The 23,524-nt window shown below is 48.6% G+C and overlaps 1 protein-coding gene across 1 annotated transcript in view; it reads right to left on the bottom strand.

Moving 5' to 3' along the window:
• The window catches only part of LYPD1 (LY6/PLAUR domain containing 1), a 170,926-nt gene extending 150,312 nt beyond the window's left edge, over positions 1-20,614 (bottom strand). The window contains exon 1 of the mRNA XM_063932882.1: positions 20,349-20,614. Coding sequence (XP_063788952.1) covers positions 20,349-20,397 — 49 coding nt within the window. The 5' untranslated portion in view covers positions 20,398-20,614. The remainder of the gene's footprint in view (positions 1-20,348) is intronic.
• Between the last annotated feature and the right edge of the window lie 2,910 nt (positions 20,615-23,524).

The raw sequence follows: 23,524 nt of genomic DNA, 5'->3' as shown, positions 1-23,524 counted from the left end.
GAGGAGGGGAATATTATACACAGACACACTGAGCACCTCCTACAGTCACTGTGATGAGTTCTGCTGCACAAGGTAATGAGGAGGGGAATAGTATACATAGACACAATCACTGAGCTCCTCCTTCAGTCACTGTGATAAGCTCTACTACACAAGCTAACGAGGAGGGGAATATTATACACAAACACAATCACTGAGCTCCTCCTACAGTCACTGTGATGAGTTCTGCTTCACAAGGTAATGAGGAGGGGAATATTATACACAGACACACTGAGCTTCTCCTACAGTCACTGTGATGAGCTCTGCTGCACAAGGTAACGAGGGGAATATTATACACAGACACAATCACTGAGCTCCTCCTACAGTCACTGTGATGAGCTCTGCTGCACAAGGTAATGAGGAGGGGAATATTATACACAGACACACTGAGCACCTCCTACAGTCACTGTGATGAGTTCTGCTGTACAAGGTAATGAGGAGGAGAATAGTATACACAGACACACTGAGCACCTCCTACAGTCACTGTGATGAGCTCTGCTACACAAGGTAATAAGGAGGGGAATATTATACACAGACACACTGAGCTCCTCCTACAGTCACTGTGATGAGCTCTGCTACACAAGGTAACGAGGAGGGGAATATTATACACAGACACACTGAGCTCCTCCTACAGTCACTGTGATGAGCTCTGCTACACAAGGTAACGAGAAGGGGAATATTATACACAGACACACTGAGCTCCTCCTACAGTCACTGTGATGAGCTCTGCAGCACAAGGTAACGAGGAGGGGAATATTATACACAGACACACGAGCTCCTCCTACAGTCACTGTGATGAGCTCTGCTGCACAAGGTAATGAGGAGGGGAATATTATACACAGACACACTGAGCACCTCCTACAGTCACTGTGATGAGCTCTGCTACACAAGGTAATGAGGAGGGGAATAGTATACACAGACACACTGAGCTCCTACTACAGTCACTGTGATGAGCTCTGCTACACAAGGTAATGAGGAGGGGAATATTATACACAGACACACTGAGCTCCTACTACAGACACTGTGATGAGCTCTGCTACACAAGGTAGTGAGGAGGGGAATATTATACACAGACACACTGAGCTCCTCCTACAGTCACTGTGATGAGCTCTGCTACACAAGGTAATGAGGAAGGGAATATTATACACAGACACACTGAGCTCCTCCTACAGTCACTGTGATGAGCTCAGCTACACAAGGTAATAAGGAGGGGAATATTATACACAGACACACTGAGCACCTCCTACAGTCACTGTGATGAGCTCTGCTGCACAAGGTAACAAGGGGAATATTATACACAGACACAATCACTGAGCTCCTCCTACAGTCACTGTGATGAGCTCTGCTACACAAGGTAACGAGGAGGGGAATATTATACACAGACACACTGAGCTCCTCCTACAGTCACTGTGATGAGCTCTGCTGCACAAGGTAATGAGGAGGGGAATAGTATAACAGACACACTGAGCACCTTCTACAGTCAATGTGATGAGCTCTGCTACACAAGGTAATGAGGAGGGGGATATTATACACAGACACACTGAGCACCTCCTAAAGTCACTGTGATGAGCTCTGCTACACAAGGTAATAAGGGGAATATTATACAAAGACACACTGAGCTCCTCCTACAGTCACTGTGATGAGCTCTGCTACACAAGGTAATGAGGAGGGGAATATTATACACAGACACAATCACTGAACTCCTCCTACAGTCACTGTGATGAGCTCAGCTATACAAGGTAATGAGGAGGGGAATATTATACACAGACACACTGAGCTCCTCCTACAGGCACTGTGATGAGCTCTGCTGCACAAGGTAATGAGGAGGAGAATATTATACACAGACACACTGAGCTCCTACTACAGTCACTGTGATGAGCTCTGCTACACAAGGTAATGAGGAGGGGAATATTATACACAGACACACTGAGCTCCTACTACAGTCACTGTGATGAGCTCTGCTACACAAGGTAATGAGGAGGGGAATATTATACACAGACATACTGAGCTCCTCCTAAAGTCACTGTGATGAGCTCTGCTACACAAGGTAATGAGGAGAATAGTATACACAGACACACTGAGCTCCTCCTACAGTCACTGTGATGAGCTCTGCTACACAAGGTAATGAGGAGGGTAATATTATACACAGACACAATCACTGTGCTCCTCCTACAGTCACTGTGATGAGCTCTGCTACACAAGGTAACGAGAAGGGGAATATTATACACAGACACAATCACTGAGCTCCTCCTACAGTCACTGTGATGAGTTCTGCTGTACAAGGTAATGAGGAGGAGAATAGTATACACAGACACACTGAGCACCTCCTACAGTCACTGTGATGAGCTCTGCTACACAAGGTAATAAGGAGGGGAATATTATACACAGACACACTGAGCTCCTCCTACAGTCACTGTGATGAGCTCTGCTACACAAGGTAACGAGGAGGGGAATATTATACACAGACACACTGAGCTCCTCCTACAGTCACTGTGATGAGCTCTGCAGCACAAGGTAACGAGGAGGGGAATATTATACACAGACACACGAGCTCCTCCTACAGTCACTGTGATGAGCTCTGCTACACAAGGTAATGAGGAGGGGAATAGTATACACAGGCACACTGAGCTCCTCCTACAGTCACTATGATGAGCTCAGCTACACAAGGTAATGAGGAGGGGAATATTATACACAGACACACTGAGCTCCTCCTAAAGTCACTGTGATGAGCTCTGCTACACAAGGTAATGAGGAGAATAGTATACACAGACACACTGAGCTCCTCCTACAGTCACTGTGATGAGCTCTGCTACACAAGGTAATGAGGAGGGTAATATTATACACAGACACAATCACTGTGCTCCTCCTACAGTCACAGTGATGAGCTCTGCTACACAAGGTAACGAGAAGGGGAATATTATACACAGACACAATCACTGAGCTCCTCCTACAGTCACTGTGATGAGTTCTGCTGTACAAGGTAATGAGGAGGAGAATAGTATACACAGACACACTGAGCACCTCCTACAGTCACTGTGATGAGCTCTGCTACACAAGGTAATAAGGAGGGGAATATTATACACAGACACACTGAGCTCCTCCTACAGTCACTGTGATGAGCTCTGCTGCACAAGGTAACGAGGAGGGGAATATTATACACAGACACACTGAGCTCCTCCTACAGTCTGTTAGGGTCTCCTGCCCTGTGCTGCCACGTCGTCATGGCAACCGGGAGACAAGTGCTAGCGGAGTAACCTGAGCGCAGCTGATACTCCGGTTCGGGTCTTTTGCTGTGCAGTGGTTATAGGCTCTGTGCATGGCAGGGGATCCGGTGCTGGTTTTTGTGCTCACAGTCTGTGAGGTCTGAGTGGGGCGTGGACAGCACCTGCTTTATAAGGCCTCTTTTCAGGGTAAGCAGATGCTGCTGAATCTTTGTTGGTTAGTCAGTTTCTGAAAGTTAGCCAGTACTGTGTAGCTTTGTATTTGTTTGTTGCTTACTGCAAATAGGCCTGGGGATTTCGTATTACACTCTGCCAATCCAGACCTAGCAGTAAGACTGGAGTCAGTCGTTTAGCTTGCTGGGGTTCTGTTACTACTCTGTGAACTTAGCAAGTTTGCGGCTGTATTCTAAGACTTGCCTGTCTAATCCTGTCTCACTGTGCTAGGTGTCAGGGGTCAGTTTAGTGGCAGTAAACCGAACCTGTGCACTGCAAGTGAGAATTAGGATTGTGGAGAATCTCCTTGTGTCTATCATTCCATCTCTGACCAAGGAGTTTACTGCCACACCCGTTGGTAACCCTTTAGGGTTTTGCTGTTGCCCTTAGCAACAGCATTTCGGGTTTTCTATGTATTAAAACACAACATCTTGCTTTTCACATCTGAGCAGTTCTAATACAAGGGAGATACCCAGTTCCTTAGCCTCTGGGCTTCTCTGTTCACGTTGTGTGTATTTTGTTACCCTACCACCTTCTGTGTACGTTATGTCATATTCCCTAGTCTGTCTGTGAGTCCATTTGTTTTGCATAACAGTTCAAACACCAGTACATTCCTGCAGGCACTGGAGTGCATAACAGTCCTGACACCAGTACTTTCCTGCAGGCACTGGTGTGCATAACATATTCAGCAGCCCAATACTCCTGTTGAAATTTTGTGGGAATATGGAGCATACCCCTCAAAATACGTTGCAACAGGTGGTTGATCAGGTGCAGGTCCTGACTCAAAAATGTAATGATTTGTCCATTAAAATGCACACCTCCCAGGCTGCTGGCGGAGCTCCCGCAGCAGCAGCACCTGCAGGGGTTAAGGAGCCGAAAGTAAATCTCCCGGATCGTTTTTCTGGAGATCGCTCGCAGTTCTTTTGTTTCAAGGAGAGCTGCAAGCTATACTTCCGGCTTAGGCCTCAGTCTTCTGGGTCGGAGATTCAGCGGGTGGGCATAGTGATTTCCTTGCTACAAGGAGACCCACAGGTCTGGGCATATGGGTTGCAGCCTGACTGTCCGTCGCTTAAAAGTGTTGATGCTTTTTTTACGGTACTGGGCATGTTGTATGATGACCCTGACAAGACGGCCTCAGCCGAGGCTCAGATTTCGATCCTTAAGCAAGGGCGAAGGCCAGTTGAGGTTTACTGTACGGAGTTTCGGAGGTTGGCCCATGATACCCAGTGGAATGACCCAGCCCTGAGACACCAGTACCGAAGAGGTCTTTCTAACCAGATAAAGGACCAACTGGTACAACATCCCTTGCCTGATAGCTTGGATCAGCTCATGCAGTTATCCATCCGGGTGGATAGACGGCTGAGAGAGCGTAGGCTTGAAAGGGAGACTGAGATTTCCTTCCTTCCCAAGGGAACCTCAGACTCTGAGGAATTTTCCGAGGAGCTTATGCAGATTGGGGCTACCCGCCTCTCCTCGCGTGAGAAGATGCGGAGGAGACAGCAGGGGTTGTGTTTGTACTGTGGGAATAAAGGTCATGTGGTAGTATCATGCCCAGAAAAGCCGGAAAACTTCAGGGCCTGAGGGTGATGGGAAATATCCTGTCAGGCCAGAAGTCAGAATTTCCCAAGAAGACTTTTATCATTCCGGTGACCTTGAAGATCCTCGGTCAAACTGTAAAGACTGAGGCCTTTGTGGACAGTGGGGCCGACGGGGTTTTTATGGACCGCCAATTCGCCCTGAAACACTCTGTTCCCTTAGTACCCTTGGCATCGGAAATTGAGATTTGTGGGTTAAACGGGGAACCATTATCCCAAGGTAAAATTACCTCTTGCACTAGCCAGATTTCTTTGTTTATTGGAGCCACACACTCTGAAAAATTGTCCTTTTATGTGACTGTCTGTACTTTTGCCCCATTGGTGTTGGGGTTACCCTGGTTAAGGGCCCACAATCCTCAATTTGACTGGGTCTCTGGGGAGATTCTTAGTTGGAGTACTGATTGTTTCAGGAGTTGCTTGAGCCTTCCAGTCAGGTTCTCGCAGCTAAGTTTGCCAGGATTGCCAGGGTGTTATGCAGATTTTGCGGACGTGTTCTCCAAAAAAGTTGCAGAGGTACTACCTCCCCATCGCTCCTATGACTGTGCCATTGATTTGTTGCCAAATGCTAAGCTTCCCAAGAGCAGGTTGTACTCCCTGTCACGTCCTGAGACTCAGGCTATGGCAGAGTACATTCAGGAGAACTTGGCTAAGGGATTTATCAGACCTTCACAGTCTCCAGTTGGGTCGGGGTTCTTCTTCGTGGGTAAAAAGGACGGTTCGTTGCGACCCTGCATCGACTTCAGGGAATTGAACCGTATCACGATTAAAAACTCATACCCACTGCCTCTCATTTCGGTCTTGTTTGACCAGCTTCGTACTGCCACCATTTTTTCTAAGATTGACCTACGCGGTGCGTACAATCTAATCCGAATAAGAGAGGGGGATGAATGGAAGACTGCCTTTAATACCCACTCGGGGCATTATGAATATTTGGTGATGCCTTTTGGGCTCTGTAATGCCCCGGCAGTCTTCCAGGATTTCATGAATGATGTGCTCAGGGAATATTTGGATAGATTCTTAGTTGTATACTTAGATGACATCCTAATCTTCTCCCATTCCCTGGAGGAACATCGGAAGCATGTACGCTTAGTCCTCCAGAAACTCAGAGACCACCGGCTTGGGGCGAAGCTGGAGAAGTGCGAATTTGAAGTTCAGCAAATCGCATTTCTAGGATATATTATCTCCCCAGAAGGTTTCCAAATGGAGGGTTCCAAGGTACAGGCAGTCCTGGATTGGGTGCAGCCCACTAGTTTGAAGGCGCTTCAGCGTTTCCTGGGCTTTGCGAATTTTTATAGACGATTTATCGCTGGATTTTCGTCTATAGTGGCGCCCTTGGTGGCACTCACTAAGAAAGGGGCGGATGTTGCTCACTGGTCTTGTGAGGCTAAAGCGGCTTTTGCCCGTCTCAAAAGGGCATTTGTTTCGGCCAAGGTGCTGCGACACCCAGATCCAGAGCGTCCTTTTGTGGTGGAGGTGGATGCCTCTGAGATGGGTATTGGGGCAGTGCTTTCTCAGATGGGAGTGTCAGATAATCGCCTTCATCCCTGTGCTTACTTTTCCCGTAAATTTTCGTCTGCCGAGATGAATTATGACGTGGGTAACCGGGAATTGTTGGCTATTAAGGATGCACTCGAGGAGTGGAGACACTGGCTTGAGGGGGCTAAGTTTGTGGTCTCAATTCTCACTGACCATAAGAATCTGGCATATTTAGAGTCAGCGAAGCGTCTCAATGCCAGGCAGGCACGATGGGCTTTGTTTTTTGCTCGCTTTAATTTTTTGATAACATATCGCCCTGGGTCAAAAAACATCAAGGCTGATGCGCTCTCGCGGAGTTTTGCTCCAATCCAGGAGACCACCGAGGAGCCGTTGCCCATTGTTTCCCCATCATGTATTAAAGTGGGCATTACCCAGGACCTCTTATCATTAGTCCTTAGAGCACAGGAGCAGGCTCCTCCAGACCTTCCGGTAGGTCTTTTGTTTGTGCCTCCTAGGTTAAGACAGCGAGTGTTCCTGGAATTCCATGCCAAGAAGTCTGCAGGTCACCCGGGTATTGCCAGAACTCGGGAGTTGCTATCTAGGGCGGTGTGGTGGCCCTCGGTGGCTAAGGATGTGGATCAGTGGGTTCGGGCATGTGACATCTGTGCCCGAAATAAGACTCCTAGAGGGGTTCCTGTTGGCCCACTACATCCACTCTCTATCCCATCTAAGCCATGGACCCACATTTCAATGGATTTTGTGGTGGACTTGCCCAAATCCTCGGGGATGACAGCCATCTGGGTTGTCGTTGACAGGTTTTCGAAGATGGCGCACTTCGTTCCACTGGTTGGGCTGCCATCGGCCAGACGCCTGTCTGAATTATTTATGCTGCATGTTGTGCGTCTCCACGGGTTGCCACTTGATGTGGTCTCTGACCGCGGATCCCAGTTTGTGGCCAAATTCTGGAGGGCATTTTGTTCCGATCTCCAGATTTCTGTCAGCTTGTCGTCGGGCTACCATCCGCAGTCTAATGGGCAGACTGAAAGGGTGAACCAGTCCTTGGAGCAGTTCCTCAGGTGTTATGTCTCCAAGTGTCAGACTGACTGGGTTGCTCATCTGTCCATGGCGGAGTTTGCCTATAACAACGCGGCTCACTCTGCTACAGGGATCTCTCCCTTCCTTTGTGTGTATGGGCATCATCCTAAGGCCAATTCTTTTGACCCCCTGGACTCCACGCCTGGTGGTTCCTCTGTGGTTTCGGTCCTTAGAGGTATTTGGCGGAAAGTGAAGAAAGCCCTTGTGTCTGTGTCATTAGTGACCAAAAGGGTTTTTGATAAGCGGAAAAGACCCTGCAGCTTCAAATTAGGAGACTTCGTCTGGTTGTCTACCAAGAATTTGAAGTTGAGACAGCCATCTCATAAGATAGGCCCCCGGTTCATCGGCCCTTATAAGATCACCAGGGTTATCAATCTGGTGGCATTTCAGTTAGATCTGCCCCGTTCTTTGGGTATCAATAAAACATTTCATTGTTCCCTTTTAAAACGGGCGATTAGTAATCCTTCTTCCAGTGGAAGACCTTCCCCTCTTCTGATACGTGGCCAGAGGGAGTTTGTTGTTGAAAGGATTCTTGACTCCAAGGTGGTTCGGGGTCGGCTGTCATTTTTGGTGCACTGGAAGGGGTATGGCCCGGAGGAGCGGTCGTGGGTGCGCAGTTGTGATCTTCATGCCCCCAGACTGATACGCTCTTTCTTCTCGCAGTTCCCCGATAAACCCGGTGGTAGGGGTTCTTTGACCCCTCGTCAGAGGGGGGGTACTGTTAGGGTCTCCTGCCCTGTGCTGCCACGTCGTCATGGCAACCGGGAGACAAGTGCTAGCGGAGTAACCTGAGCGCAGCTGATACTCCGGTTCGGGTCTTTTGCTGTGCAGTGGTTATAGGCTCTGTGCATGGCAGGGGATCCGGTGCTGGTTTTTGTGCTCACAGTCTGTGAGGTCTGAGTGGGGCGTGGACAGCACCTGCTTTATAAGGCCTCTTTTCAGGGTAAGCAGATGCTGCTGAATCTTTGTTGGTTAGTCAGTTTCTGAAAGTTAGCCAGTACTGTGTAGCTTTGTATTTGTTTGTTGCTTACTGCAAATAGGCCTGGGGATTTGGTATTACACTCTGCCAATCCAGACCTAGCAGTAAGACTGGAGTCAGTCGTTTAGCTTGCTGGGGTTCTGTTACTACTCTGTGAACTTAGCAAGTTTGCGGCTGTATTCTAAGACTTGCCTGTCTAATCCTGTCTCACTGTGCTAGGTGTCAGGGGTCAGTTTAGTGGCAGTAAACCGAACCTGTGCACTGCAAGTGAGAATTAGGATTGTGGAGAATCTCCTTGTGTCTATCATTCCATCTCTGACCAAGGAGTTTACTGCCACACCCGTTGGTAACCCTTTAGGGTTTTGCTGTTGCCCTTAGCAACAGCATTTCGGGTTTTCTATGTATTAAAACACAACATCTTGCTTTTCACATCTGAGCAGTTCTAATACAAGGGAGATACCCAGTTCCTTAGCCTCTGGGCTTCTCTGTTCACGTTGTGTGTATTTTGTTACCCTACCACCTTCTGTGTACGTTATGTCATATTCCCTAGTCTGTCTGTGAGTCCATTTGTTTTGCATAACAGTTCAAACACCAGTACATTCCTGCAGGCACTGGAGTGCATAACAGTCCTGACACCAGTACTTTCCTGCAGGCACTGGTGTGCATAACACAGTCACTGTGATGTGCTCTGCTACACAAGGTAATGAGGAGGGGAATATTATACACAGACACACTGAGCTCCTCCTACAGTCACTGTGATGAGCTCTGCTACACAAGGCAATGAGGAGGGGAATATTATACACAGACACACTGAGCTCCTCCTACAGTCACTGTGATGAGCTCTGCTACACAAGATAACGAGAAGGGGAATATTATACACAGACACACTGAGCTCCTCCTACAGTCACTGTGATGAGCTCTGCTGCACAAGGTAACGAGGAGGGGAATATTATACACAGACACACCGAGCTCCTCCTACAGTCACTGTGATGTGCTCTGCTACACAAGGTAATGAGGAGGGGAATATTATACACAGGCACACTGAGCTCCTCCTACAGTCACTATGATGAGCTCTGCTACACAAGGTAATGAGGAGGGGAATAGTATACACAGACACACGGAGCTCCTCCTACAGTCACTGTGATGAGCTCTGCTGCACAAGGTAATGAGGAGGGGGATATTATACACAGACACACTGAGCTCCACCTACAGTCACTGTGATGAGCTCTGCTACACAAGGTAATGAGGAGGGGAATATTGGGGGTCATTCCGAGTTGTTCGCTCGTTATTTTTTTCTCGCAACGGAGCGATTAGTCGCTAATGCGCATGCGCAATGTCCGCAGTGCGACTGCGCCAAGTAAATTTGCTATTAAGTTAGGTATTTTACTCACGGCATTACGAGGTTTTTTCTTCGTTCTGGTGATCGTAATGTGATTGACAGGAAGTGGGTGTTTCTGGGCGGAAACAGGCCGTTTTATGGGTGTGTGCGAAAAAAACGCTACCGTTTCTGGGAAAAACGCGGGAGTGGCTGGAGAAACGGAGGAGTGTCTGGGAAACGGAGGAGTGTCTGGGCGAACGCTGGGTGTGTTTGCGACGTCAAACCAGGAACGACAAGCACTGAACTGATCGCAGATGCAGAGTAAGTGTGGAGCTACTCAGAAACTGCTAAGAAGTGTCTATTCGCAATTTTGCTAATCTTTCGTTCGCAATTTTGATAAGCTAAGATTCACTCCCAGTAGGCGGCGGCTTAGCGTGTGCAAAGCTGCTAAAAGCAGCTTGCGAGCGAACAACTCGGAATGAGGGCCCTTATACACAGGCACACTGAGCTCCTCCTACAGTCACTGTGATGAGCTCTGCTACACAAGGTAACGAGAAGGGGAATATTATACACAGACACACTGAGCACCTCCTACAGTCACTGTGATGAGCTCTGCTGCACAAGGTAATGAGGAGGGGAATATTATACACAGACATAATCACTGAGCTCCTCCTACAGTCACTGTGATGAGCTCTGCTGCACAAGGTAATGAGGAGGGGAATATTATACACAGACACACTGAGCTCCTCCTACAGTCACTGTGATGAGCTCTGCTACACAAGGTAACGAGAAGGGGAATATTATACACAGACACAATCACTGAGCTCCTCCTACAGTCACTGTGATGAGCTCTGCTGCACAAGGTAATGAGGGGAATATTATACACAGACACACTGAGCTCCTCCTACAGTCACTGTGATGAGCTCAGCTACACAAGGTAATGAGGAGGGGAATATTATACACAGACATAATCACTGAGCTCCTCCTACAGTCACTGTGATGAGCTCTGCTACACAAGGTAATGAGGAGGGGAATATTATACACAGACACACTGAGCTCCTCCTACAGTCACTGTGATGAGCTCTGCTACACAAGGCAATGAGGAGGGGAATATTATACACAGACACACTGAGCTCCTCCTACAGTCACTGTGATGAGCTCTGCTACACAAGGCAATGAGGAGGGGAATATTATACACAGACACACTGAGCTCCTCCTACAGTCACTGTGATGAGCTCTGCTGCACAAGGTAATGAGGAGGGGAATATTATACACAGACACACTGAGCTCCTCCTACAGTCACTGTGATGAGCTCTGCTACACAAGGTAATGAGGAAGGGAATACTATACACAGACACACTGAGCTCCTCCTACAGTCACTGTGATGAGCTCTGCTACACAAGGTAATGAGGGGAATATTATACACAGACACAATCACTGAGCTCCTCCTACAGTCACTGTGATGAGCTCTCCTACACAAGGTAATGAGGAGGGGAATATTATACACAGACACACTGAGCTCCTCCTAGTCACTGTGATGAGCTCTGCTACACAAGGTAATGAGGAGGGGAATATTATACACAGACACACTGAGCTCCTCCTAGTCACTGTGATGAGCTCTGCTACACAAGGTAATGAGGAGGGGAATATTATACACAGACACAATCACTGAGCTCCTCCTACAGTCACTGTGATGAGCTCTGCTACACAAGATAATGAGGAGGGGAATATTATACACAGACACACTGAGCTCCTCCTACAGTCACTGTGATGAGCTCTGCTACACAAGGTAATGAGGAGGGGAATATTATACACAGACACACTGAGCACCTCCTACAGTCACTGTGATGAGCTCTGCTACACAAGGTAATGAGGAGGGGAATATTATACACAGACACAATCACTGAGCTCCTCCTACAGTCACTGTGATGAGCTCTGCTACACAAGGTAATGAGGAGGTGAATATTATACACAGACACACTGAGCTCCTCCTACAGTCACTGTGATGAGCTCTGCTACACAAGGTAATGAGGAGGGGAATATTATACACAGACACAATCACTGAGCTCCTCCTACAGTCACTGTGATGAGCTCTGCTACACAAGGCAATGAGGGGAATATTATACACAGACACACTGAGCTCCTCCTACAGTCACTGTGATGAGCTCTGCTACACAAGGTAATGAGGAGGGGAATATTATACACAGACACACTGAGCTCCTCCTACAGTCACTGTGATGAGCTCTGCTACACAAGGTAATGAGGGGAATATTATACACAGACACAATCACTGAGCTCCTCCTACAGTCACTGTGATGAGCTCTGCTACACAAGGTAATGAGGAGGGGAATATTATACACAGACACACTGAGCTCCTCCTACAGTCACTGTGATGAGTTCTGCTACACAAGGTAATGAGGAGGGGAATATTATACACAGACACAATCACTGAGCTCCTCCTACAGTCACTGTGATGAGCTCTGCTACACAAGGTAATGAGGAGGGGAATGTTATACACAGAAACACTGAGCTCCTCCCACAGTCACTATGATGAGCTCTGCTACACAAGGTAATGAGGGGAATATTATACACAGACACACTGAGCTCCTCCTACAGTCACTGTGATGAGCTCTGCTGCACAAGGTAATGAGGAGGGGAATATTATACACAGACACAATCACTGAGCTCCTCCTACAGTCACTGTGATGAGCTCTGCTACACAAGGTAATGAGGAGGGGAATATTATACACAGACACACTGAGCTCCTCCTACAGTCACTGTGATGAGTTCTGCTACACAAGGTAATCAGGAGGTGAATATTATACACAGACACACTGAGCTCCTCCTACAGTCACTGTGATGAGCTCTGCTACACAAGGTAATAAGGAGGGGAATATTATACACAGACACAATCACTGAGCTCCTACTACAGTCACTGTGATGAGCTCTGCTACACAAGGTAATGAAGAGGGGAATATTATACACAGACACACTGAGCTCCTCCTACAGTCACTGTGATGAGCTCTGCTACACAAGGTAATAAGGAGGGGAATATTATACACAGACACAATCACTGAGCTCCTACTACAGTCACTGTGATGAGCTCTGCTACACAAGGTAATGAGGAGGGGAATATTATACACAGACACACTGAGCTCCTCCTACAGTCACTGTGATGAGCTCTGCTACACAGGGTAATGAGGAGGGGAATATTATACACAGACACACTGAGCTCCTCCTACAGTCACTGTGAAGGGTGTGTTATGGGAGTGTCATATCACTGGTCACTTAACTGAGAGGCTACATTGCTTACATTGGAGGCCATCCTCTGGTAAAGAATCTGCACCTAGTATGGGGCAGTAGCAGGTTTCCCATGGAGCGACCAATGGTGACATCTAAAGCTGCACATAGTGAGTGTCCCATACCTTGCGCAGACGCACACTTGTACATCAGGGAAGGGCTGGTAGTAGCATTGTCATAAAGTTGCAGATATGACTATAACAAAAGACGTTCTCAGCAGCGTGCGACTCAGGGGATGTGTAAAGCAGTAAAAAGAATCAACCAACCAGCTGCTACGTATAATTTTATAGAATGTACTTGATGTTCCTCAAATCTGACATCAGCAACTTTTCTACTGGCCCACTTCTCAATCGTTTCACTGCTCAATATATCTCCCCCACAGAATCAGACATCGAGGGGGGAATTCAATTTGCCCGCTGGAAATAAAAAAAACCTGCGGCTGTTGTGTTTTTATATTCAAATGCAGGATTGAAAATGGGACGCGTGATTTCTATAGAAATAACCGCGTCTTTTTTCACGCACATCCAGAGCAAGATTTTTCCTAAAATATGGGAGTATGTAGTGTGTGAGTGTATGTGTAAGTGTGTATGAGTGAGTGTGTGTGGGTGAGTGTGCATGAGTGCGTGTCGTCCCCCCCCCCCCCCCATGTAGTGTAATTTCCCCCGGAGCTAGCCGCTAGGAGAACTACATCTCCCAACAGCCTTCGTAACTCCCAGCAGCCCCCTCCCCAGTGTAAAGTTGGAGGGGAGACTACCAGGAGCTGCGGAGACCACCAGCCAGGGGTATATTATATATATATATATATATATATATATAAAATTATTTTTTATCATGCGTTGTGGGGTTTTCAGAGCTGAAAACCGCTGACCACTTTTTTGTTGTTGTTGGATACCGCAGATATCAAGAATAGGGTGCGAGGTACTCAAGGATTTTTACCTCACTAAACCTCGCTCACCAATTAAATCTTAATATGGAAATATTCTTGTACGTTTACTCTGATAAATCAGTGCGAAGAAAATAAATTATTAAAAAGACCTCTGGATTACAGAAATAAGGATATGAGGCACTTTAACATAGAATATGCCTACCCCAAAATGGCAGCCATAGCTTTTATAGGTTCTGGCCTGACAGTTTTACATTCAATGTAGACAACAAAATGGGGGATGACAGCCGGAGTTACTGTGTTACAGTCTGTAGTTAGACGCTGATATTAGGGTACATTGTGAAACAATATGTTGCAATATTCACTGTAATCTTATGCTGCAAATGTACTGACTAGTGAAAACTTTAACTAGCTATTAGCCAATGATACCTTTTAATGTATGAATGTATGTATGTGTGTATATATATATATATATATATATTTACATTTTCCTTTAGCCAATCTGAATAAGAAACCCCTCTTTCTTCCACAACGCTCTTCAAACAGAAAGAAACCAGCTTGTACACGCAGAGATATCGGCCACAGAGAGGGTAACGGTGCATACTGGAAGTACATATATTAGGTTATGGACGTATAACAGTATGTAGGTAAGACATGGATATTCAGATGTGGGGTTTTTGCTGAAATTGCGTCCTAGCCGCAATGCGATGTGACCAGGAGGACGCACCAGAAGTATTTGTTGAGGAGGCTACAGGCAGAGAATTTATCTAAGAAAAAATTGGTAAATTTTTCCGGTTGGGTATTGGCGATCGGCGGTTAGTATACAACCAGTCACCATACCGACCGCGGGATCCTGGTGTTTAGATTGCCGGGGGCGAGCGCAATGTCGCCGCGCAGCTGAGGCTCGCTGCACTCGTCACAGGTTCTATTCCCACTATATGGACGTCCTGGACAATCACAAGCGGGTATAGTCTTCGTCGGCTGGCATGGCGACTGTTGGGCATTCCACCGGGCAGGATTCCGGCGTCGGTATAGTGACCTCACATAACCGCATCCTGTTTTTACCGCTGCATTATTGAGGAACAGTACCAAATCGTCCCGTAGGCTGTTAGAGCGGGTGGTTACAAATGGCTGAAAGTATCACTGGTAGTGAGCTGCCGTCTGTTGAAGAAATTTATATTGAAAGTAGTTCATGCGAAGAAACGAGCATCGTAAAAGAGTGCCAGCATCCGTATCACGGTGAGTTTTCTCTTCTACCCTCAAAAAGCTGTTTTCAGTGTAATAAATCCAGAACTTCTTAGTACAGAAACAGTATTTCCATCCAATGCAGTTAGAATGGACCTGACTGGGCACTTTTATTAGTATGCTCTTCCTAGCTGTAATACGTATGTGATTAGAGTAGCAGTTGACTTAACGACGGACACAATACCAGCCACTGACAGACAGCCAAAATACCGACACGGTCAAAATACCATAACATTCATTATACCGACATAGTCAGAATACAGACATCTGAAATGCCGGCATGTGTTTTTAAGGAATTTTTGCCCAAAAACAGACTTGTGCATACTTTACCATCCCAGTGGACCTGGAGGGGGAATATAATAGTGTGCCGAGCGCAGCCGCGAGCCATGTGAGGGGACGCGGTACACTTACACGGTGTCCATGTCGACCTATGTCCACATTGACGCCAAAGCCCCCCCAGAAAAACTCATGTTGGTATTTTGAAATGTCAGCATTTCAAACGGCGGTATTCAGACTGTCGGCATTTTGAACATGTCGGCAATAATGAATGTCGGTATTTTGGCCGTGTCTGTATTTTGACTCTCGGTCAATGGCTGTACAGATTATGACCATCAGTAACTCATACTGGGGCAGATGTATTAACCTGGAGACGGAATAAGGAAATGATAAACCAGTGATAAATGCAAGGTGATAAACGCACCAGCCAATCAGCTCCCATATGTAAATTAACAGTTAGGAGCTGATTGGCTGGTGCATTATCACCTTGCACTTATCACTGGATTATCACTTCCTTATGCCTTCTACAGGTGAATACATAAACCCCACTGAACCCTGTGACTGACCTGGTTTGTAATTCCATTGTTTTTATACAATGACAATAAAGTATTTATCCTTATTCTAAGACTGTGTCCATTAATGTAATACGTGACACCTGTATATCTTTGTGTGCCTGAGTGGGTGACGCTAAACGGAACTTGGCGTGGAATAAACCATGGCCGCTGCATCGTATGCAATTTCAGACACTCAGTCGGACACAAATATACAAGTGTCGCATATCCAATTAATCAGCGCAGTCTCCAGGTACGTCCTAGTCACCTCGTGGTGCAACTGAGTGTCAATGTCAGGCAAAAAAGACTCCCGGCGCTAGCAAAGTCTCGCGGGACATGGCGTGCCACGAGGGATTTCTTGGCGCAACTGCAGAAAAGACGTATGAGGACGCATCTGTAACTGCAAAACTACTAATGCAAAAGAAAGTGAAGACGAGAGACTAATGGAAAATGTCCTTTTCTAAAAGGAATCATTTACTTCTCCCCACTCAGACTACTACCTATAAAAGCCAATCCTGCCTCTGTGTATTCTAGCGATAGCGGATAATGGCATACTACAGTCCTCTGAAAGCAGCGCAGACGTCACACCATAAACAACACAAGGGTGCACAAACCCTTACTCGGACTAGCTGATGTTATTCATCTGTTCTGAGCTGTCTGTCTCCGATAATGGAATTGTACGTTCAATCCATACAGTAACGGAGGCATCAGAGCAGAGTAAAACACACAGCACAGCGAGACACAAGATTCTGCCCGGGGAATAGAGAGCTCAAAGTAAACGCCAAAGCAGTACATGAAACACACAGCGAACGCTAATCGCAGCCACCCATCCTTCCTCCCTGATCCCGTGCCTGGGATCGTTCACAGCAAACAAGTACTAATGGAATCCTAATAAGATGGTCTGTAGCTCGCACTACGCAGGTGACATGCAACCAGATGACCGAGTGCTGGACGTGAGCATCGGGGTCACAATGAGACAGAAACAGAAGGAGTGCAGCACGGAGAGATGGGGGAACAGCAGAGGGAGAGATTGGGACACAGTGTAAATATAGAGAGAGATGAAGAGGAAGAGAAGGGAAGCGGCACAAAAGAGGAATTCACAAACGACAAAGTGGGCAGGGAAAGGCAGAACGGGGACCCAAGGATGAGGTGGAAAGATCAGGGACAGAACGGGAATCCGCCAGGAGCAGCAGAAATAAACACAAATTACAAAAGGAGCAAATGGTGATTGAGAGGAGGAGGAGGAGGAGGATGCACAGTGGGGGTATATTGGGGGCTCGGTATTTCAGGGATACAGCAGTGAGATTGGGGTGCATAGAGAAGAATATAGAGCTGACAATACATAGCGAAACAAGTGGTACAGCAGGGGGAGAGACCAGGGAGAACACATCAATAGGATGCAATGTGGGAAGAGGACGAGGGCAGAGAAGGAGACAGGTGGAAATACAGCGAGACATTAGTACGGGCGCAGCAGTAAAGTTGATTATAGCTGAATATATGTGAGAGACTATGAATAGAGAGACTGGTCACTGACAGATGGAGGGGAGATAGACACTGACCAGCAACTGATAAACAGTCCAAAAACCCCAGAGAAATAGAGAGCCGAGGCTGATAATAAGACAGCGAGACAGACACAGTGCACATGACAGAGGAACAGACATGGGAACGGGGGAGATTGAGACATTGGAGAGACAGAGGAATAGAGAAGACGGATGGGAGACGAGGTGTAAAGACAGAGAGACGGGGAGTCTAGGGGTAACGACAGAGAGACGGGGAGTCTAAGGGTAAAGACAGAGAGACGGGGAGTCTAGGGGTAAAGACAGAGAGACGGGGAGTCTAGGGGTAACGACAGAGAGACGGGGAGTCTAAGGGTAAAGACAGAGAGACGGGGAGTCTAGGGGTAAAGACAGAGAGACGGGGAGTCTAGGGGTAAAGACAGAGAGACGGGGAGTCTAGGGGTAAAGACAGAGAGACGGGGAGTCTAGGGGTAACGACAGAGAGACGGGGAGTCTAGGGGTAACGACAGAGAGACGGGGAGTCTAGGGGTAAAGACAGAGGGATGAGGGGTAAAGACAGAGAGACGGGGAGTCTAGGGGTAACGACAGAGAGACGGGGAGTCTAGGGGTAAAGACAGAGAGACGGGGAGTCTAGGGGTAACGACAGAGAGATGGGGAGTCTAGGGGTAACGACAGAGAGACGGGGAGTCTAGGGGTAACGACAGAGAGACGGGGAGTCTAGGGGTAAAGACAGAGAGACGGGGAGTCTAGGGGTAAAGACAGAGAGACGGGGAGTCTAGGGGTAACGACAGAGAGACGGGGAGTCTAAGGGTAAAGACAGAGGGATGAGGGGTAAAGACAGAGAGACGGGGAGTCTAGGGGTAACGACAGAGAGAGGGGAGTATAAGGGTAAAGACAGAGAGAGGGGAGTCTAGGGGTAAAGACAGAGAGGGGAGTCTAGGGATAATGACAGAGAGAGGGGAGTATAAGGGTAAAGACAGAGAGAGGGGAGTATAAGGGTAAAGACAGAGAGAGGGGAGTCTAGGGGTAACGACAGAGAGAGGGGAGTCTAGGGGTAACGACAGAGAGAGGGGAGTCTAGGGGTAACGACAGAGAGAGGGGAGTCTAGGGGTAACGACAGAGAGAGGGGAGTATAAGGGTAAAGACAGAGAGGGGAGTCTAGGGGTAACGACAGAGAGAGGGGAGTATATGGGTAAAGAGAGAGAGGGGAGTCTAGGGGTAACGACAGAGAAACGGGGTAAAGACAGAGGGGGGAGTCTAAGGGTAAAGACAGGGAGGGGAGTCTAAGGGTAAAGACAGAGGGATGAGGGGTAAAGACAGAGAGAGGGGAGTCTAGGGGTAACGACAGAGAGACAGGGCAGAGGGAAGGAGCAAGGGGTACAGGTCGAGAGATGGGGCAAGGGGTAAAGACAGAGAAAGGGGCAGGGGGAAGGGGTACAGACAGAGACAGGGCAAAGGGTAAAGACAAGAGAGATTAGACAGGGGTAAAAGCAGAGAGAGGGGAAGGGGTACAGACAGATGATGCAAGCGGTACAAACAGGGATGGGGCAAGGGGTAAAGATAGAGATGGGGTAAAGACAGAGACAGTGCAAGGGGGACAGAGTCAGATGGGCAAGGGGTACAGAGTGAGATGGGGCAAGGGGTACAGACAGAGACGGGGTGAGGGGTAGAAACAGAGAGAGGGGAAGGGGTACAGACAGAGACGGGGCGAGTTAAATGCAGACGGGGCGAGGGGTACAGACAGAGACGGGATGAGGGGTAGAAACAGAGAGAGGGGAAGAGTTACAGACAGAGACGGGGCGAGAGTTAAATGCAGACGGGGCGAGGGGTACAGACAGAGACGGGGCGAGGGGTACAGACAGAGACGAGGCGAGGGTACAGACAGAGACGAGGCGAGGGTACAGACAGACGGGGTGAGGGATACAGACAGACGGGGTGAGGGGTACAGACAGGGACGGGGTGAGGGGTACAGACAGAGACGGGGTGAGGGGTACAGACAGAGACGGGGTGAGGGGTACAGACAGGGATGGGGTGAGGGGTACAGACAGGGACGGGGTGAGGGGTACAGACAGGGACGGGGTGAGGGGTACAGACAGGGATGGGGTGAGGGGTACAGACAGAGACGGGGTGAGGGGTACAGACAAAGAGAGGGAAAAAACAGGGTTAAAGAGAGAGATGGGATGAGGGCTGAAGCCAGAATAGAGAGCAATAGAGATTAAATATAGAAACATTAGGGGTAAAACAGACAAGAGGTACAGACAGTGATTAGGGGAACAGACAGACAGATGGGACGAGGGGGAAAGACAGAAATGGCAATGGGTAAATAGTGAAGGAGGAACACAGGGAGAAGACAAGAGGGGTAACAGAGAAAAGTAATAAGTGCTAGAAGTAAGAAGGCAGCTGCAGGGACAGCAGAGAAGGAGAAATGACACAGGAGCCGAGACAGCACAGTGTGTATATATATATATATATATATATATATATATATATATATATATATATATATAATCTGCATACAGTTTACACACACACTGGGGTGATGGTGGGCACCGGGCAGGAGCTGGGCAGACGCCGGACACAGGTGGGGAGTGAGGTGTCACAGGACAGGAGGGGACATACTCGCTCTCACTCTATGCACCGTACCTGCGCCCAGGAGCCCGCAGCACGCCGCACACATCAGCGGAACCCACATCCTCTGTCCGTCATCAGAGAGCCATCACCTTCCTGGGATCCGGTCTCCGGGGGTCTCTGTGCTGCTGTCAGCCGCTCTCGGACTCCCGGGGTCTCCGGTGTGAGGAGCATCTCCAGCCCCAGCTCCAGCCGCACTGGAGGCTCCGCCCTCGGGAGACGTCACAGCCCGGGTGGTCTGGGGTCTGCGTGCCCCTGTGTGCCTCACACCTCCTCCTGCATCCCGAGGAGGCACTAACACTTCCTGCTCTTGGTTACTATACAACTGACACCCCTCCTGCCCTTCATTACTATATTACCCCCCCGCAATCACCACTGACAATCCCTACTGCCCCTGTATTACTATATCCCCCCCCCCCCACAATCACCACTGACACTCCTCCTGCCCCTACATTACTGCATTACCCCCCTGTTCTGCAATTACCACTGACAATCCTCATGCCCCAGCATTATTATATTAACCCCCCCCCCATTCCCACCCCGCTGCAATTACCACTGACATCCCTCCTGACCCTACATTACTGTATTACCCCCCTGTGCTGCAATTACCACTGACACTCCTGCCCCTACATTACTGTATTATCCCCCCTGCTGCAATTACCACTGACACTCCTGCCCCTACATTACTGTATTACCCCCCTATGCTGCAATTACCACTGACACTCCTGCCCCTACATTACTGTATTACCCCCCTGTGCTGCAATTACCACTGACACTCCTGCCCCTACATTACTGTATTATCCCCCCTGCTGCAATTACCACTGACACCCCTCCTGCCCCTACATTACAGTTTTAATCCTCCGTGCTGCAGTTACCATTGACACCCCTCCTGCCCTACTTTACTGTATTACTTCCCGCCGCTGCAATTATCACTGACACCCCTTCTCCCCCTAGATTGCTGTATTACCCCCACCTGCTGCAATTACCACTGACACCCCTCCTGCCCCTACATTACTGTTTTAACCCTCCTTGCTGCAATTACCACTTACACCCCTCCTGCTCCTACATTACTGTATTACCCCCTTGTGCTGCAATTACCACTGACACTCCTCCTGCCCCCACATTACTTTATTACTCCCCCGCTGCAATTACCACTGACATCCCTCCTGCCCCTACATTACTGTATTACCCCCCCTGTGCTGCAATTACCACTGACACTCCTCCTGCCCCTGCATTACTGTATTACCCCCCTGTGCTGCAATTACCACTGAGTGACACTCCTCTTGCCCCCACATTACTTTATTATCCCCCGCTGCAATTACCACTGACATCCCTCCTGCCCCTACATTACTGTATTACCCCTCCCCTGTGCTGCAATTACCACTGACACTCCTCCTGCCCCTACATTACTTTATTGAACCCCTCCCGGGCTGCAATTACCACTGACACCCCTTCTGCTCCTACATTACTGTATTACCCCGCCCCCGCTGCAATTACCACTGACATCCCTCCTGCCCTACATTACTGTATTACCCCCCTGTGCTGCAATTACCACTGACACTCCTCCTGCCCCTACATTACTTTATTGCCCCCCCTCCCGGGCTGCAATTTCCACTGACATCCCTCCTGCCCCTACATTACTGTATAATCCCCCCCCCACCCGCTGCAATTGCCACTGACATCCATCCTGCCTCTACTTTACTGTATTACCCCCCCCCCCCCGCTGCAATTACCACTGACATCCCTCCTGCCCCTACATTACTGTAGTACCCCCCCCACTGCAATTACCACTGACATCGCTCCTGCCCCTACATTACTGTATTACCCCCCTTTGCTTCAATTACCACTGACACTCCTCCTGCCCCCACATTACTTTATTATCCCCCGCTGCAATTACCACTGACATCCCTCCTGCCCCTACATTACTGTATTACCCCTCCCCTGTGCTGCAATTACCACTGACACTCCTCCTGCCCCTACATTACTTTATTGAACCCCTCCCGGGCTGCAATTACCACTGACACCCCTTCTGCTCCTACATTACTGTATTACCCCGCCCCCGCTGCAATTACCACTGACATCCCTCCTGCCCCTACATTACTGTATTACCCCTCCCCTGTGCTGCAATTACCACTGACACTCCTCCTGCCCCTACATTACTTTATTGAACCCCTCCCGGGCTGCAATTACCACTGACACCCCTTCTGCTCCTACATTACTGTATTACCCCGCCCCCGCTGCAATTACCACTGACATCCCTCCTGCCCCTACATTACTGTATTACCCCCCCCCCCGCTGCAATTACCACTGACATCCCTCCTGCCCCTTCATTACTGTATTACCCCCCCCCCCGCTGCAATTACCACTGACATCGCTCCTGCCCCTACATTACTGTATTACCACCCTTTGCTTCAATTACCACTGACACTCCTCCTGACCCTACATTACTTTATTATCCCCCGCTGCAATTACCACTGACATCGCTCCTGCCCCTACATTACTGTATTACCACCCTTTGCTTCAATTACCACTGACACTCCTCCTGACCCTACATTACTTTATTATCCCCCGCTGCAATTACCACTGACATCCCTCCTGCCCCTACATTACTGTATTACCCCCCTTTGCTTCAATTACCACTGACACTCCTCCTGCCCCTACATTACTGTATTAGCCCCCCTGCTGCAATTACCAGTGACACCCCTCCTGTCCCTACATTACTGTTTTGACCCTCCATGCTGCAGTTACCACTGACACCCCTCCTGCCCCTACATTACTGTATTACCCCCCCCCCCCCCCCCGCTGCAATTACCACTGACATCCCTCCTGCCTTACATTACTGTATTATCCACCCCCTGCTACAATTGCTACTGCAATTACGCACATGGTTTGTCAGGGGGCCCCCTGGCCAGAGGACACTGACGTCACTAGCTTTCCCTCTTATGCAGCAGCAAAACCAGGCAACCAAAATGCCAGCATGACAGTATGCAGTGCAGACAGAGACACAGGGGTGTAAGGTTTTATGAGCTACTGACAGAGCTTTCTGTCCAGAGAAGAGATAGGAGGGTGGAGAGAGCTGTAAGTGACCCAGCGATCCCAGCCTTTCCTCCTCCCCGCCTGAGTGTCTGGGTCCTGTGTCTAACCTGTTATCTAATTACGGTCTAGAAAGGGGTGTGATACAGAAGATACAC

Source organism: Pseudophryne corroboree, chromosome 7 (genome assembly GCF_028390025.1).
Source record: "Pseudophryne corroboree isolate aPseCor3 chromosome 7, aPseCor3.hap2, whole genome shotgun sequence".
In the NCBI taxonomy this organism is placed as follows: domain Eukaryota; kingdom Metazoa; phylum Chordata; class Amphibia; order Anura; family Myobatrachidae; genus Pseudophryne; species Pseudophryne corroboree.
Note: the sequence above shows the minus strand (reverse complement) of the source record. Positions and strands in the feature narration are given on the sequence as shown.